The sequence below is a fragment of the Scyliorhinus canicula genome, unplaced genomic scaffold (genome assembly GCF_902713615.1).
Source record: "Scyliorhinus canicula unplaced genomic scaffold, sScyCan1.1, whole genome shotgun sequence".
NCBI classification, from domain to species: domain Eukaryota; kingdom Metazoa; phylum Chordata; class Chondrichthyes; order Carcharhiniformes; family Scyliorhinidae; genus Scyliorhinus; species Scyliorhinus canicula.
In genome coordinates, this window is record NW_024055441.1 from 36,167 (window position 1) to 54,714 (window position 18,548).

The 18,548-nt window shown below is 45.4% G+C and overlaps 1 long non-coding RNA gene and 1 gene segment (V, D, J or C); both read left to right on the top strand.

Annotated features, from left to right (window-relative positions):
* Positions 1–800: 800 nt before the first annotated feature.
* On the top strand, positions 801–5,215 carry LOC119959417. The segment is given in 5 exon segments: positions 801–855; positions 1,016–1,315; positions 1,519–1,830; positions 2,777–3,085; positions 4,798–5,215. Coding segments are annotated over 5 exon segments (1,353 nt in total).
* Positions 5,216–8,837: 3,622 nt separating this feature from the next.
* On the top strand, positions 8,838–9,622 carry LOC119959418. The gene is made up of 2 exons (XR_005459202.1): positions 8,838–9,005; positions 9,144–9,622. It is a non-coding gene; the product is annotated as an uncharacterized LOC119959418 (long non-coding RNA).
* Positions 9,623–18,548: the final 8,926 nt, after the last annotated feature.

Sequence of the window (18,548 nt, forward strand, 5' to 3'; positions counted from 1 at the left end):
TCAGTTTGAACAAAGGGAATTTCCCAAAACTGCAAAGATACAAATGAAGAGACAACTTATTTATCACAAAGTGCTGTTGATTGTGACGTACACAGGTCAGTTAGCTGGATTGTGACGTACTCAGCTCAGTTAGCTGGATTGTGACGTACACAGCTCAGTTAGCTGGATTGTGACGTACACAGCCCAGTTAGCTGGATTGTGACGTACACAGCTGAGTTAGCTGGATTGTGACGTACACAGCTCAGTTAGCTGGATTGTGACGTACACAGCTCAGTTAGCTGAATTATGACGTGCATAGCTCAGTTAGCTGGATTGTGACGTACACAGCTCAGTTTGCTGGATTGTGACGTACACCGCTGAGTTAGCTGGATTGTGACGTACACAGCTCAGTTAGCTGGATTCTGACGTACACAGCTCAGTTAGCTGGATTGTGACGTACACAGCTCAGTCAGCTGGTTTGTGACGTACACAGCTCAGTTAGCTGGATTGTGACGTATACAGCTCAGTCAGCTGGGCAGCTGGTTCGTAATGAGGAGCGATCCGAACAGCGCGGGTCCAATTGCTGCACCGGCTGAGGTTATTCATAAAGACCCCCATTCTCAACCTTGCCCCTCGCCTGAGATGTGGTGACCCTCAGGTTAAATCACCATCAGTCAGCTCTCAGAAAGAGAGAGCAGTCTCCGAGACTATGGCCTCATTCACATTTTATATTACATGGTGGCTGAAATAATGGCGAAAACGCTCTGCTCCTCTCTTTCAACCCAATGAAAGTTACACCATTCAGATTACATCAAAATGTGTTTCTTTCGATAGAGATGGAGAAAGAAATGTGGGTTTCTAAAGAGGGGGCAAAAAGTAGGTGAATCCCAACGATAGAACTGATTGAAGATTCAATGTGGATGTATGATTAAATCGGTAAATGTTAGGATAGTACGAGTCAAATTATGAAATGCTTGGTTACTTATAAATCACGAATAGCAGAGTCTAACATGTTGGATCGGCCATTCTCTCCCAGCGACACCGTCTGCGCCCACTCTCTACAGCCTGGTCTCCTCCTGCCAGCAACACAACACCGACGGCCCCGTAACCTTTGGCTGTTTGGCGATGGACTACTCCCCAGAAATCACCAGCCTTACCTGGAAGAAAGATGGGCAGCTGATCACCAACGGAGTTAAGAAATATCCGTCAGTGAGAAACAAGAAGGGAACCTACACCCTAAGCAGCCAGTTAACCATCACCGAGTCAGAGGGGGGATGCAGCAAAATCAGCTGTGAGGTTCGACACAGCGGCTCAGACAAGAGTATTGAAATACCATGTAAGTATTGTGGAACCTGTGACAAACAGAACCGCTTTGATTATTTTATTTACAACTTTGGTTATTTATGATACATTTATGGTACTCTGCATAGTTCTGATTCTTGGCGAAAAATATTGACTGCAGATAAACAGTTAAAACATAATAAATCATTTTAATTGTTACAAGATCTTCTGCAAGAAATGTTAACTTGTGTTTTGAAGGCGGTGGAACTGACATCCATCCAAATGTTCTCCTCACCGTGAGTTCCAATGAAGAAATCTCAAGACAGAAATTTGCAACCATCGTCTGTTCAATCAACGATTTCCGTCCAAACTCAATTAACGTGAAGTGGCTGAAGAATGGACAACCCATGGGTTCAGGAATTGTCACCTCTCCCGCCTGTGAAGTGAACGGGAACTTCTCGGCGAGCAGTCGGCTGACAGTCTCAGCTGGGGAATGGTTCAGCAAAGCGGTCTATACCTGCCAGGTCACTCATCAAGAGGTCACCCAAAGTCACAACGTCACCGCGTCTGGTAAGAGACACAAACAGGAAATAATAAATCATCCTGCACTCTGATGTTAACCCAAATCAGGAATTTACTGAAGTTAGTACAAATTACAGAATAACTTCTAATTTACTGCCATGTAGTTTGTGTTTCATTCTGATGTCAGAGCTGCATTAGGGCTGCTCACCATTCAGGATATTACCAGAACAGCAAAAAATGTTTCCCTCTACTTTTAAATCATTTAGTGAGTGAGGTGGACTTGATATCAGTTTTATTCCGAAACAGCTGATTATATTTCAGATGCAGTGGGTGTCTTGAATCCTTTATTGATAACGGCTCCGGGGGAAAGTGTTGAAACGTTCATCCAACCTATTTATAAATTAGCGTTCAAGACTGTGTTCCAGAGATCGGGAATTATGAATCGCATTGGGAATGCTGCAATACTGATTCATTAAAATGATACCGGGGCTAAACGACTTTCACAATAATGGTTAGCACTGAGGCCTCACAGTGCCTGGGACCCGGTTCGATACTGACGCCGGGTGACTGTGTGGAGTTTACACCTTCTCCCCGTCTCTGCACGGGTTTCCTCTGCTTCGGTTTCCTCCCGCAGGCAAATACGTACAGGTTAGGTGAATTGGTCATGCTGAATTGTCGCTGAATGTCCAAAGATTAGGTGGGGTTGTGAGGCTACAGGGATAGGGTGGGGGAATTGCCCTAGGTAGAGTGCTCTTTCGCGGGTCGGTGCAGGCTCCATGGGCCGAATGGTCCTCTTCTGCACTGCAGTGATCTATGATTCTATAATAGCATTGGCAGAACACGCTGGTTTTCTTTTGTATATCGAAGATTAAAGGCGGTCTTCAGAGGTTGTTATTTCGAAGTTGATTTATTCCCATTTAGAGTTCAGGCTGAATCCTGCTGACCTGATTCTGAAGATCAAACTTGGGTTGATTTCCACTTTTTTCATTCACAGATCCTTCCATTTGCACTGATGCCTCAGTAACAATACAGCCACCGCCAATAGAACAGGTCTTACTGGACGCGACTGTAACCTTAACCTGCGTCATTTCGAATGCTCCTTATGGAGTCAACGTGTCCTGGAGTGAAGCGAAGAAGCCGCTGAAATCAGAGATTGCCGACCAGCCTGGGGCAGATACTGAGAGCGTGGTCAGCAAATTAAACATCTCCACACAAGCCTGGCTGAGTGGGGCTGTGTTTGACTGTGTGGCGAGCCATCAGGACCTGCCAACTCCTTTAAGAATTTCAATCCACAAAAAAATAGGTGAGCGGTGAGATTGAAGCAATAATTGAGCCATTGTGTCTATTTCCAGTGTCAGTGCAGCGGTCAGTATTTAGCATTCAGTGTATTTATGGTCCATTCTGATTGATAATTCCACTAACTAAATACTCTCGGCATTTAGAGTTTAAGGGGGAAATTGATATGCAGATGAATGAACAATGAATTAAACCCAGTGATATTGGGTTTAGATGGAGCGAGACCATAGACCACAAGACTTAGGAGCAGATGTAGGCCATTGGGCCCATCAACACCGGCCCAGCCTTCAGTGAGGTCATGACTGATCTGATGTGATAATCTTCAACTCCTCTTTCCCGCCTTATCCCCATATCTCTTGACGCCTTTACTGATTTAAAATATGTCTCTCTCAACCTTGAACATACTGAACAACCCAGACTCTACAGCCCCCTGCGTTAAATAATTCCACAGCTTCGCTACCCTCTGAGAGAGGTAATTCCTTCTCATTTCTGTCTTAAATGGGCGAACCCTTATTTTGTGATCCTGCACGCTGCTCCGAGACGCTCCCACAAGGGAAAACAACCTCTCAGCGTCTATCATAAGAAGTTCCCGGAGAATCTTTCATGTCTCACTTAGGTCGCATTCATTCTTCTAAACTCCAGTAAGTACAACCCAACCTAGTTAGCCTCAGCTCATAAGAAAATCCCTCCATACTCGGGATCAACCTCGTGATCCTTCTCTGGACTGCCTTCAAAACCAATCTGTCTTCCTTAGATAAGGGCAACAAAATTATCCAAAGTGTATCAGGTGTAGTCTAACTAATGCCTTGTATAGTTTTAGCCAGACTTCCCCATGTTTATATTCTATTCCCTTTTAAATAATTGTCAACATTCAATTTGCCTCCATATTACCTGCAGAATTTGCTTTTTGTAGTTTCTGCACGAGGACCCCCAATTCCCCCGTTACTTCAGCTTCCTGCAGTCTTTCTCCATCTAAATAATATTCCGTTATGTTCTTCCTCTTCCCAAAGTGGCTAACCTCACATTTTCCTACACCATATTCCATCTGCCAAGTTTTTGCTCAGTAACTTAAGCTGTCTCTGTCCCTCTATGGATTTTCTGTGATCCTCACCACTTGCCTTTCTATCTATTTTTGTAACTGCAGCCATGGCAATAGTACATTCACTTATTAAACGGAGTTTTTAAATTCATGCATATGACAAATACTGGCTCCCCTTTCTCTAACCTGCTCGTTACCACCGCAAAGAATTGCAATACATTTGTCAGGCATGATTTACCTTCACAAAGCCGCGCTGACTCTGCTTAATTATATTCTGTACGTCTAAATGTTCAAGTATCAAGGTCACTGGCCTATAGTTACCGGATTCTGACTCCCTTCCCTTTTGAATAATGGTGTTACATTGGCAGTTTCCCAATCCTTTGGGAGTAAGGTGGGAGGAGCCTGGTGTGGAGTTTATACACCAGTACAGAACAGTTGGGCCGAATGGCCTGTTTCCCTGCTGTACACTTTCTGAAACTTTCGAATCCAATATCCGTAAATTCTCAGGGAAAAGGATTGTGTCCACCTCTGCTCCGAGCTGGGAACCCGGACAGATCCCAATGTGGAAAATGGAAACCTTTAAAATCCAACACAAAACACATTTCTCCCACATCTAACCCGCGGTTCCATTGTCTCCGGAATTCCCCATTTTATTGACATTTATTGTACATTTTCTGCAGATCCCAATCCGCGGGAACCGTCCGTCTCTGTCCTCCTGCCCTCGGCTGAAGACGTCTCCGCTCAGAGATTCGTCTCCCTCAGCTGCTTAGTGAGAGGTTTCTCCCCCCGAGAGATCTTCGTCAAGTGGACCGTCAATGACAAGCCGGTGAATCCCGGGAACTACAAGAACACCGAGGTGATGGCGGAGAACGGCAATAGCTCCTTCTTCATGTACAGCCTGTTATCCATTGCAGCGGAGGAGTGGGCCAGCGGCGCTTCTTACTCCTGTGTGGTGGGACATGAAGCCATCCCCTTGAAGATCATCAACAGAACGGTTGATAAATCCAGCGGTAAACCCAGTTTTGTGAACATTTCCCTCGCTCTGATGGACACCGTTAATTCATGTCAATGACAATCTATTGGTTATATTTCGAACTATAATAAAATAATAAAGTTTTTTTCCTCCAATTGTGATTTAAATACACAGCCGCTTAATTAATGGTGCTTCCACTTTGCTGATATTAGATCTGTTCAATGAGACCCGGATTTCTACAGGTCTCGGCACCAAGTCTGATACAACCAGTGGTCCCAGCTCAGATACACCCTGGGTTAGAGACAGAGTAAAACTCATTCATTCCAGGATTCAGCAAAATATCTTCATTGACTTTCCTCCCGCTGAGGAGAAATCGGACAATTTCCCATTTCAGACAAATAAACATCACATTTAAATCTCGGTGTTCCTGCTTCTCCCATTGTCCATCCCTTTAAAATGAATGTCAGCTTTAAGTTGCTGTATCACACCCACTGCAAACTGAATTGCGGGTCACACAGAAACATGGACCAGCAATCTCCAGTCAAAGAGAGGAGAAAGTGAAATTGTTAATCCACTGTAACCCACTTCCCCAACAGAGAGGGGGAGGGGCATTAGTTAATCCACTTTACCCCGACTTCACCAACAAAGAGGGGGAGGGGCATTAGGCAATCCACTGTACCCCACTTCCTCAACAGAGAGAGGGGGAGGGGCATTAGTTAATCCACTGTACCCCCACTTCCTCAACAGAGAGAGGGGGAGGGGCATTAGTTAATCCACTGTACCCTCACTTCCCCAATAGAGAGAGGGGGAGGGGCATTAGTTAATGCACTTTACCCCCACTTCCCCAATAGAGAGAGGGGGAGGGGCATTAGTTAATCCACTGTACCCCTACTTCCTCAACAGAGGGAGGGGGAGGGGCATGAGTTAATCCACTTTACCCCCACTTCCCCAATAGAGAGAGGGGGAGGGGCATTAGTTAATCCACTGTAACCCAATTCCACAGCAAAGAGAGGAAAAGGGGCATTACTTAATGCACTGTACCCCCACTTCCCAGGCAAAGAGAGGGGATTAGTTAACACAGTGTACCTCCACTTCCCCAGCAAAGAGAGGGGGAGGGGCATTAGTTAACACACTGTACCTCAATTTCCCCAGCAAAGAGAGGGGGAGGGGCATTAGTTAACACACTGTACCCTCACTTCCCCAGCAAAGAGACGGTGGGGCCTGAGTAATCCACTGTGCACCCGCTTCCAACAATGAGTGGAGCGGCATTATTTAATCCACTGTTCCCACACGTCCCCAACAAAGTGAGCAAAGGGGCAATAAATGGAGGGCCATTTTACCTCCACTATCCCGACCAAAAGAGGAGAAAGGTGATGAGTGAACTCTCTGTATCTCCACCTCCAGCAGGGAGAACCCAAAGGCAATTTGCTGAGCTGACCAGAGAGAGGGAGATTATTAACTCAATTACTTCCCAGTCCCCAAGCAGGGAGTTTGGAAGTAAACGGTTCCCCAGACTAAGAACTCAGTTACTGACATAACAAGATGGCATTTAGCTTACTGGCTGAAGGCTTTAAAAGACCATCATGATCGAGATGTTCTTAAAATATCTATTTATGCAACAGAATTCCTTTAGTGCCCTTGTTCCTCTTATCCGTATGCTGAGACCGATTCCCCATAATCTAAATCCAGACTGGTGATTGAATTCTCCCTGTTTTCACTGTTCTCTCCTGAGACACATCCTTGTATTTTTACATTAGGTCACCTGATGTCAGCTTGCAACTCACACAAAACACATTTATAAGCAGAAAGTTCAACATGTTCTACATCGGTATCAATAATACCCACAACTGGCAAAGTTACAGGCAGCTGATACAAATACAGACAGATATAGACACGAACACTGCACATTCATGCACACAGACCCACAAACACACACACGCTCACACGTAGACACAAACACACACATGGACACACACATAGAAACACATGAATAAACATACACCCAGGCACAACGAACCACACATATTTTGACACAAAACACACGCAAACGTGCGCAAAAAATCACAAGCATGCACATAAACACAAATAAACACATGTTTATACACACACAGTAAGAAGTCTTACAACACCAGGTTAAAGTCCAACAGGTTTGTTTCAAACACGAGCTTTCGGAGCACGGCTCCTTCTTCAGGTGACTCACCTGAAGAAGGAGCCGTGCTCCGAAAGCTCGTGTTTGAAACAAACCTGTTGGACTTTAACCTGGTGTTGTAAGACTTCTTACTGTGCTCACCCCAGTCCAACGCCGGCATCTCCACATCATGTATACACACACAGACACACGTGCACATCCACACATACACACACAAATCCACACACACAAGCGGCTACACAAATGTACACAAACAGACATATACAACCACATGTCCCCACAGATACACAAACATATGAAACGAGACAAGCAGACTGACTGAAGAATATGAAACACAAATGTAACCAACAACATATACAATCGCACAATTACACGATGACAGACATATTTCCATTCAAACAGAGACAATAATCCACACTAACACACTTATGGTCACACATGGACACATATTAGCATACCCATACACATTCTAGCATAAACACACATTAGTGCACATAGAGGCATCAATACACATCAATAGGTAGTTATAAACATTCATCAACGCATAAATAGCACTGCTGCCACACAGCGCCATAAACCCGGGTTCAATTCCAGCCTTGGGTGATTGTCGGTGGCGAGTTTCCACGTTCTCCAGTGCCTGTTCCCGTTTCCTCCGCCTGCTCCGGTTTCCTCCCACAGTCCAAAGATGTGCAGGTTCGGTGGATTGGCCAGGCTATATTACCCCTTAGTGCCCACAACGTTAGGTGGGGTTACCAGGTTCTGGGGATAGAGCAGGGGCATGCGTCCAGGCAGACTGCTCTTTGGGAGGGTCGGTGCAGACTCAATGGGACAAATAGCCTCGTTCGGCACAGTAGGGATTATCCGATAATGATTCCATGATGAAATACACGCATCAACAAACACACACACATACACAAACGCACTTATCCAGACAGAAACATTAAGACACTGACATGCATGTTGAACGTATAAAGACACATTAACACTTTTATTACTGGGCAGGTAAGTATAAACTTATATTAACACAGACATTAATATATAAACATAGTCTTCAACACACAAACACACACAATAAAACACTCATATATACACATTGACAGAAGAGAAACAAAGTTCTCATACAGGCACCGACAAACAAATACACAGATCAATACTCATTGACACATGAACATACACAATGGCACTTATAAAGACATCGGGACACACAAAAGAAGACTAAAGCAAAACACAAATTTCGCATCTACACAGACACAAAAGATGAAGAACAAACACAAACGTCAGGCAATGGCGGCACGGTGGCATAGTGGTTAGCACTGCTGCCTCACGCCACCATGGACCTGGGGTTGATCCCGCTTCTCGGTCTCTGTCCCAGTGGAGTTTCCCCGTGACCCGTGGGTCTCACCCCGACAACTCAATGATGTGCAGGGTTGGTGGATTGGCCAGGCTAACTTGCCCCTTAATTGGAAGAAAAAAGTTACAGAGATCGATTTCTGAGTGTCATGAACTCAACAGTAGATATGCAATGACAAATATATTAAAGAATGAATTAGCAGCGGGAGAAAATGAAACGAGAATATTAAAAACAAAACGTGTATTAACAAAAAATCTGATTATATTTATTCGGCTCTATCCTCATAGACACCACAGACCACACCTGGACTGAAGACAATGAGGATGATAACGGCAATATCTGGACAACCGCTTCCACATTCATCACCCTGTTCTTCCTGAGCATTTCCTACAGCGCTGCAGTCACTCTGGTGAAGGTGAGAAGATTCAATCCACTAACACATCAAACTGACAGAAGTCGTTTAAAAACACTAAATGTTTGATTGATTAAAAACTTTAACATCAATGTCCCAGATCATAAACATCTGCTTCATCATTTTCTCTCTCTTTTACAGATCAAGTGATGGGTTGACGTTCGGATGCTGTAGACTTTCCTCAGCTGTTTATTATGATCTGTGTGTGACAGAAATACAATATCTCCTCTTGGTGTCTCTAACAGTAAAATTCTCTCAGTTTATTATTCTGCATCTGTAACTGAGACAATCATGGACAATATTTCTGCTTTTCAGTTTAAAATGTACGAGATAATTTTGGCTGTAATGTAATTGTAGCTAGTAATTTCTCTCAATGTCATGTCTAAATAAGTAACTTACCTCGTACCTTATTAACAACAGTTGCCTTCCCTTTATGTTGAGCTCCTGTTCTCTCTCTCTTGTGTCTGTTACAGTTGTACATACATTTGGCAGCTCAGAGGGCATGTGTTCTGTTCTCACTGTGACTCTCAATCGTTATGTTCCCTTTTGTAAACATCAAAATAAACTTTTGTGCAATATTTTCTCTGAAATTTTAATAAATATTGAATGAAAAACGAAGACAGTAAGACTAATCTGAACTCCTTTCTCTATGGTCCATCGGCACCGCTCCACTTCCCCGATTATACAGTTTGCTCCCCTTTCCCAGACAGATATTTCTCACCAGTCCTGTCTGGGATGTGTCTGAACTCAAGGCCCCTCAGTGAAAGAGCCACTGTGCCACCAAGTGGCCTATCCGGGTTAAGACACCTTCACCTTTGCCTTTTTATGGTAAACTCCAGAGACAGAATGATTTCACAGCTGATGGAAGAAATGTCTCCTCACCTCTGTCCTAAATTTTAACCCCTACCTCTGAGAATATGCCTCTGGTCCCAGACTCTCCCACAAGAGGAAACAAGATGATTGTTCAGGCTGTGTAACTGGTTGAAGCTCTTTCCACAGTCAGTTCACTGGAACTCTCTCACTCAGGTGTGTGTGTGTCTCGGGGCGTTTCCAGTCACACTGATGTTTGAAATCTTTTCCCACAGTCAGAACAGACAAACACATTGACAGTTTGATATTTAGATGCTAATGAATTGAGTGACTGTCAGATCTTGATGTTATATTTGGTTCGAGTTGCCCAGCTGCCAATCCTCCCGTTCTAATGCCTGAAAAAGAAGTTTACAAAAATGATCACTAGAAGAACAGGGTAGAAATTCACAACAGATCATTTTAATTTCTATCAAACCTTCTTTCCTCTCTTGCTTTCCCCAAGCATGTGGTCCAGTCAAATTAAAAGACCAAAATCAGCTAGAAGCCCCAACAAAAGTGTGACTGCCTGTGCGGAGTCTGCCCGTTCCCATCGTGTCTGCGTGGGTTTCCTCCGGGTGCTCCGGTTTCCTCCCACAGTCCAAAGATGGGCAGGTCAGGTGGATTGGCCATGCTAAATTGCCCTTATGTTAGATGGGGTTGCTAGGTTACAGGGATGGGGTGGAGGCGTGGTCTTAAGTAGGGTGCTCTTTCCAAGAGCCAGTGCAGACTTGATGGGCTGAATGGCCTCCTTCTGCACTATAAATTCTATGATGATATCTCTATGTATTGAACAATCCAGGGAGGTGGGAGGGAGGCAGTGAAATGAGAGCCGGAAGGAAGGCGCGGGTTGCATTAACGAACATGGTATCTCCAGGAGTAGGGAACGAGGAGAATAAAGATGAAAGACAGGAGCAACGGCAGAAGCGGAGGTGAGCGCGAGGCGGCAGCGAGATCTGTCCGGGAGAAACAAGCGACAACACCAACACCAAACCCATTTGAGTATTGCCCACTGTAATTGTTTCTCCGGCACCCAAATGTATATTTACCTCCCCAATCTGTCCCCCCTCCCTCCCACCGCCCCCCCCCCCCCCCCACCCGCCCGCAAACAGTCGATTACTTATGTGTTGTAAATAATTTTGCCAGGTGTACCAAGTTGCTGCTGTTGAGCTGGTGCACAATACCCTACCAGTTATTCTATTTTATTTTTTATTGTATTTTTTTTAATTATTCACTATTTTCTTTTCTTTGGTATGTTGGGGTGTGTCCTTCTCTTCTATACATGTGTGAAAATGAAATGAAATGAAAATGAAAATCGCTTATTGTCAGGAGTAGGCTTCAATGAAGTTACTGTGAAAAGCCCCTAATCGCCACATTCCAGCGCCTGTCGGGGAGGCTGGTACGGGAATCGAACCGTGCTGCTGGCCTGCCTTAAAAGCCAACGATTTAGCCTGGTGAGCTAAACCAGCCCAGTGTGGTGCGTGTATATTTATATATGTTTCTTATCCTGTGTACATAACGGTAAATATACTTTGTTCAAAAACCCAAAAAAAAACATTTACCAAAAAAAAATCTATTGAACAATCAGCGAGTCACCCTGAAATCTGCATCACAATGCCCGGGTGATTGACGGCAGCTCCAGACCAATAGGAAGAGGAGGGGCTGTACTGGAGGGCCGAGCGGGAGCGGCTGGTCCTCCAACCAATCGGAGTGAACGAGGGGCGGGGCCCGCTGTGATTGAAGCATGCGCAGTGTGGGTCATGCCGATGAAGAAGGACGTCATTTTCAGATTGGAAATCGGTATGAGGCGTTTAACAATACGGAGGGAGCGAGAGATCGCGGGGGTGGGCGGAAACGTTGTGTAAAGCTGTTGCAATCGCAAACTCTGAAATGTTTACGGGACCCAGTTTATACTGAGTGGAGCTGCAGCTCCTCATGTTCGGCTCGGGTTAACGGCCGCCATCTTTATTGGATGTGCAGCAGGGCGCATGCGCGTTTCTCATTTTTGTCGGGGCGATGTTTCAATGAGTGGGAGGAGCTTGTTCCCCATTGTTCAGAATGGAGACAACTTGTCCATCAAACTGGATTAGACTTTGAGTCCCAATGTCTACTTGATGATGCAAAGCGGTGGCATGGATGGAAAGAAAACGAAGCCAATCTTGCTCTCCAGATTTCACTGTCTCATTGGACATCCTGCCCCACTAAGCTCTGCGGCTCTGTTCAGTCAGATGAAGACCCAGGGCAGAAACTCTCAACCCTGAGTCAGCATCACCCTCAAATCAGGGGACTGCTGATGACAACGAGAGTCAGTGTGCAGTGGGGTGCATGAGCGGTCATCCTGCACCAGGGAGCAGGAGGAGAGAACGTTGTGAATTTCTATCCCGAACTGACTGATTGATTTTGGAAACTCCTTTTACAGGTGGTTAGTAGGAGAGGATTTACACACAGTAAATGCAAACCAGGAGAAATGTTTACCCCGGCTCTGTGTCACTGTGTGTGAAGTTTGCACATTCTCCCCGTGTCGGCGTGGGTTTCAGTTCCACAACCCAAAGATGTCCAGGGTAGGTAGATTGGCCACGCTAAATTGCCCCTCAATTGGAAAAAATGAATTGGGCACTCTAAATTCATATTTTAAAAAAACATTAACACTGCAATGAAGTTACTGCGAAAAGCCCCTGGTCGCCACATTCCGGCGCCTGTTCGAGTACACAGAGGGAGAATTCAGAATGTCCAAATTACTTAACAGCATGTCTTTCAGGGCTTGTGGGATTTAACCAAAGCACCCGGAGGAAACCCATGAAGACATAGGAAGAACATGCAGACTCCGCACAGACAGTGACCCAAGCCAGGAATCGAACCTGGGACCCTGGAACTGTGAAGCAACAGTGTTACCCGCTGTGCTACAGATACTGCCCCTTAAAACATGTTGTTTGGCCAACAGAAAACATTATCAAAGGGCTTGTCTGGGATATGAACCTGGGACTTCTGGCAAATGTCGAAAACAAAGCACCCGAAGTGAGAATCATACTCCCAGACCAATGAGCCCCTCAATGAAAGAAGTCGCCACTTTCGGAGTCACAAAATGAAAGTCTTTGGACTCATCTGCAACCCGCAGCTTTGCTGGGTGAACCACCCCGAATGGAACTCCTTTCTTAGATAGTGCAGGCTGAACCTTATTAAAGGCTGCTCGCTTCCTCACCAGCTCAGCTCCCACATCTTGGTAAATCCTCACTAGGATAACTGAGTGAATCCCTTCCCACACTTAGAACAGATGAATGGTTTGTCGCGGGTGTGACGATAATGATGAATTTCCAGCTCACATGGAGATCTGAATCCCTTCCCACAGTCCCCACATTTCCATGGTTACAGCATGCTGCTGGTGTCCTTGTCCCTCTCTAAGTCTGACGATCAGTTGAACTCAAGTGTGTGTGTATCAGGTCTTTTTTCAGTAACACTGATCTTTTAAAAATAAATTTAGAGTATCCAATTTTTTTTCCCCAATTAAGGGGCAATTTAGCATGTCCAATCCACCTCGCCTGCACATCTTTGGGTTGTGGGGCTGAAACCCACGCAAACACGGGGAGAATGTGCAAACTCCACCCGGACAGTGACCCGGGGCCGAGATCGAACCTGGGACCTCGGCACCGTGAGGCAGCAGTCCCAGTCACACTGATGTTGAAAATCTTTTCTCACAGACAGAGCAGACAAACATTTCTTCGTCTACATTCACAGGCCAATGATATTCAGGTCCTGATGAATGGAGTGACTCTGTTAAATCTTGCTATGAAGTTTGATTTGAGTTTCCATCTGTAAATCCTCCCCTTGTAATATCCTGTAAGAGGAGTTTATAAAAGTTATCTCGGGCGGCAGGCACAGTGGCTCAGTGGTTTTCCGAGGACTCAGGTTTGATCCCGGCCCCGGGTCACTGTCCGTATGGACTTTGCACATTCTCCCCTTGTCAGCATGGGTTTCAACCCCACAATCCAAAAAGATGTGCCGGATAAAATTACCGCTTGATTGGGACAAAATATAATTTTGTACTCTATATTTAATATAAAAACAATATTCAGCACTCAGTCCAGGATAGAAATTCTGAACAGCCAATTCTAGTTTCTCTGGAACATTTTCTCCTGTCTTGTTCCCCCTGTAAATCCCCGTCCCACACACTCTCCCTCCTCCCTGGGCTGAAATCCAAACGCATCTCACCATTTCTTTCCTCCACTCCCAGTTTTCTCCCTCCCTCTTCTCTGCCTGGGTTCAGTTCTCCAGCTCCTATCTGCAGACTGACAATAAAATCACTGGGCCTTATTGGGGGTTTGGGGCCTCCAGCGGGTGTTTGTAAATCCTCCCTGTCCACCTGCCAGGGTTTCCTTCCTCCCCAGAGATCAGGGTGCCGGCGCCAAAACAGGAGTACTTTACTAGGGCGCCAGTTCCGAGACCCGATTCTCGGGTCCTGGGGGGGCCAGAACGGCGCTGAAGTGGCCCATGCCGCTCCAGCTGCCGCTCCCGGATGGACCCCCCCTCCATCCCTCAACAGGCCGCACCCGGACTGTTAAACCCCGAGGTCCCACTGGGCCCAGAGCATGTTAGAACAGTGCCGGCGGGACTAGGATGTTTTCAGATGGCCGCTCAGCTCATTCGGGCCGGAGAATCTCCGTGCGGCCCAGCACCATGTGTGCCTGCCTGTTTTTTCACGGGTGGGAGAATGGCGTTGGGGTGGCGTGGCGCAATTCGTGCAGTCCCCTGCCGATTCTCCGGCCCGGCAGGGGGTCGGAGAATCGCGACCAGAGTCCTCTGATGATTTGAGCCCAACCTCGAATCACGTTAAATTTCCATTTAATCGGGAAACAAAATTAAATGAAATTTCGTGGCTCCACAAAGTGTTTTCAACTCCTGCCTCCCACCCCGTTAACAGGTGAATGCAATTATTTTTCTTACTGAAAGGGTGGTCTCTGGGGCCATGGTAGTGTTGTGGTTAGCATGGCTGCCGAATGGCGCTGAGAATCCAGATTCGATCCTGGCCCCGAGTCACTATCCATGTGGAGTTTACACATTCTCCCCGTCTCTGCGTGTGTCTCACCTTCACAACCCAAAGATGTGCAGGGTAGGTGATTTGAACAAGCTAATTTTGACCCTTAATTGGAAAAAAAAGTTGGTTACTCCAAATTTATTTTAAAAAAGGACGGTCTCTTTCCTAATATTTAAAATTAAAGGTGCGGATAACCCAGGAGAGGGCTACATTTCAGGGGACAGTAAATGGACAGGGATCGTCTCATGTTCTTATATGGTACAGATTAGATATATTAATTACAGTTTAGTAATAAAATTCATCATTATTTCTCGCCATGTAATATAAGACTAAGACCATAAGACCATAAGACCATAAGACATAGGAGTGGAAGTAAGGCCATTCGGCCCATCGAGTCCACTCCGCCATTCAATCATGGCTGATGGGCATTTCAACTCCACCTCCCAGCATTCTCCCCATAGCCCTTAATTCCTCGCGACATCAAGAATTTATCTATCTCTGCCTTGAAGCCATTTAGCGTCCCGGCCTCCACTGCACTCTGCGGCAATGAATTCCACAGGCCCACCACTCTCTGGCTGAAGAAATGTCTCCGCATTTCTGTTTTGAATTTACCCCCTCTAATTCTAAGGCTGTGCCCACGGGTCCTCGACTCCTCGCCTAACGGAAACAGTTTCTTTGCGTCCATCCTTTCTAAGCCATGTATTATATTGTAAGTTTCTATTAGATCTCCCCTTAACCTTCTGAACTCCAATGAATACAATCCCAGGAACGCCAGCCGTTCCTCATATGCTAGACCCGCCATTCCAGGGATCATCCGTGTGAATCTCCGCTGGACACGCTCCAGTGCCAGTATGTCCTTCCTGAGATGTGGGGCCCAAAACTGGACACAGTACTCCAAATGGGGCCTAACCAGAGCCTTATAAAGGCTCAGTAGCACATCGCTGCTTTTATATTCCAACCCTCTTGAGATAAATGACAACATAGCATTCGCTTTCTTAATCACGGATTCAACCTGCATGTTTACCTTTAGGGAATCCTCGACTAGCACTCCCAGATCCCTTTGTACTTTGGCATTATGAATTTTCTCACCGTTTAGAAAGTAGTCTATGCTTGGATTCTTTTTTCCAAAGTGCAAGACCTCACATTTTCTCACGTTGAAATGCATCAGCCATTTCCTGCACCACTCTCCCAAACTGTCTAGATCCTTCTGCAGCCTCCCCACTTCCTCAGCACTACCTGCCTGACCACCTAACTTCGTATCATCAGCAAACTTCGCTAGAATGCCCCCAGTCCCTTCATCCAGATCATTAATATATATGGTGAACAGCTGCGGCCCCAACACAGAACCCTGTGGGACACCGCTGGTCACCGGCTGCCATTCCGAAAAAGAACCTTTTATCCCAACTCTCTGCCTTCTGTCAGACAGCCAATCCTCAACCCATGCCAGTAGCTCACCTCGAACACCATGGGCCCTCACCTTACTCAGCAGCCTCCTGTGTGGCACCTTATCAAAGGCCTTTTGGAAATCCAGATAGACCACATCCACTGGGTTTCCCTGGTCTAACCTACTTGTCACCTCCTCAAAGAATTCTAACAGGTTCGTCAGGCACGACCTCCCCTTACTAAATCCATGTTGACTTGTTCTAATCCGACCCTGCTCTTCCAAGAAATTAGAAATCTCATCCTTAACGATCGATTCTAGAATTTTACCAACAACCGAGGTTAGGCTAATTGGCCTATAATTTTCCATCTTTTGTCTTGATCCTTTCTTGAACAAGGGGGTTACAACAGCGATCTTCCAATCGTCCGGGACTTTCCCTGACTCCAGTGATTTTTGAAAGATCTCAACCAACGCTTCCGCTATTTCTTCAGCCACCTCCCTCAGAACTCTAGGATGTAGCCCATCGGGGCCAGGAGATTTGTCAATTTTAAGACCTTTTAGCTTTTTTAGCACCATCTCTTTTGTAATGGCAACCATACTCAACTCAGCCCCCTGACCCTTTATAATTTTTGGGATATTACTAACGTCTTCCACTGTGAAGACAGACGCAAAGTACTTATTAAGTTCTCCAGCCATTTCCTCATCTCCCATCACTAGCCTTCCAGAATCAGTTTGAATTGGCCCAATGTCTACTTTGGCCTGACGTTTGTTTCTTATGTATTGAAAGAAACTTTTACTATCATTTCTTATATTACTGGCTAGCCTGCCTTCATATTTGATCCTCTCCTTCCTTATTTGTCTCTTTGTTAACCTCTGTTTGTTTTTGTAGCCTTCCCAATCTTCTGATTTCCCGGTGCTTTTGGCCACTTTATAGGATCTCTCTTTTTCTTTGATACATTTCCTGACCTCCTTTGTCAGCCATGGCTGTCTAATCCCTCCCTGGATAATCTTTCTTTTCTTGGGGATGAACCTCTGTACAGTGTCCTCAATTATGCATACAAACTCCTGCCATTTTTGCTCTACTGTCTTCCCTGCTAGGGTCTGCTTCCAGTTGATTTTCACCAGTTCCTCTCTCATGCCCTCGTAATTACCTTTATTTAACTGTAACACCATTACATCCGATTTTGCCTTCTCTCTTTCAAACTGCAGACTGAACTCAACCATATTATGATCAACAGCGACTGTAGCTACATTATAGATTTCCAGTCATCTCTTCCCTCAGAGGGTTGTCAGTCATTGGATTTCTCTTCCACAGGGACCAGTTGTATCTGGGGGTCATTGAATATATTGAAGCACAAGTTAGACAGATATTTTATTGACAAAGGAGTTAAGGGTTATGGGGAACAGGTAGGAAAATAGAGAGAAAGCTGAGATGAGGAGGGATTTCTTCACTCGAGGATGTGGTGAAGCTTTGGAATTCCCCAGAGGAATATGGAGCCTCAGCCATTCGGTATGTTCAAGACAAATATTGACAGGTTTCTAGATATTGAAGATATCGAGGGATATGGGGATTGTGTGGGAAAATGGTGTTGAGGTAGATCGGCCAAGGATCTAATTGAATGGTTGAGCAGACTCGGTGGGCCGAATGGCCTACTCTTGCTCCTATTCTAATCTCTGTGTCCTGGTCAGGAAGCAGTGAGCTGAGCTTGGATCTGTCAATCAGCCTGAATCAGCACCTTCAGGAGAATTGGGAGGGTGAATATTAGATACAGCAGAGTGAGAATGGAGGGAGATTGTGTGGGATGGAAATTTACAGCTTTTAGAGAAGGAGAGAGGAAATTATATTCCATAAGAACTAGAATTGTCTGTTCTGAATTCCTATCCTGTAATAACAAGTGATGACTTTCGTAAATTTTTTTTAAAGGATATTAGAAGAGGAAGAATTATAGACAGAAATCTCAAACATCCCGTCTCGATGTGACAAACTCACTCGATTCCTTCTGACCTGAATATCATCGGGCTCTGAATATCATTGGCGAGAAGGAGAAATGTTTGTTTTCGATCTGTCGGCTTCAAAAGATTTGAAACATCAGTGTGACTGGAAACAGACAACACACACTGAGTGAGAGTGTTCCAGTGAACTGTGGAAATAGCTTCAACCAGACACACGGCCTGGAAAAAACATCACACCATTCACAGTGAGGAGAGACAGTGCACGTGTTCTGTGTGTAGACAAGGCTTCTGCTGATTGTCCAACCTGGAGAGACATGGAGAGATTGTCCAAAACATG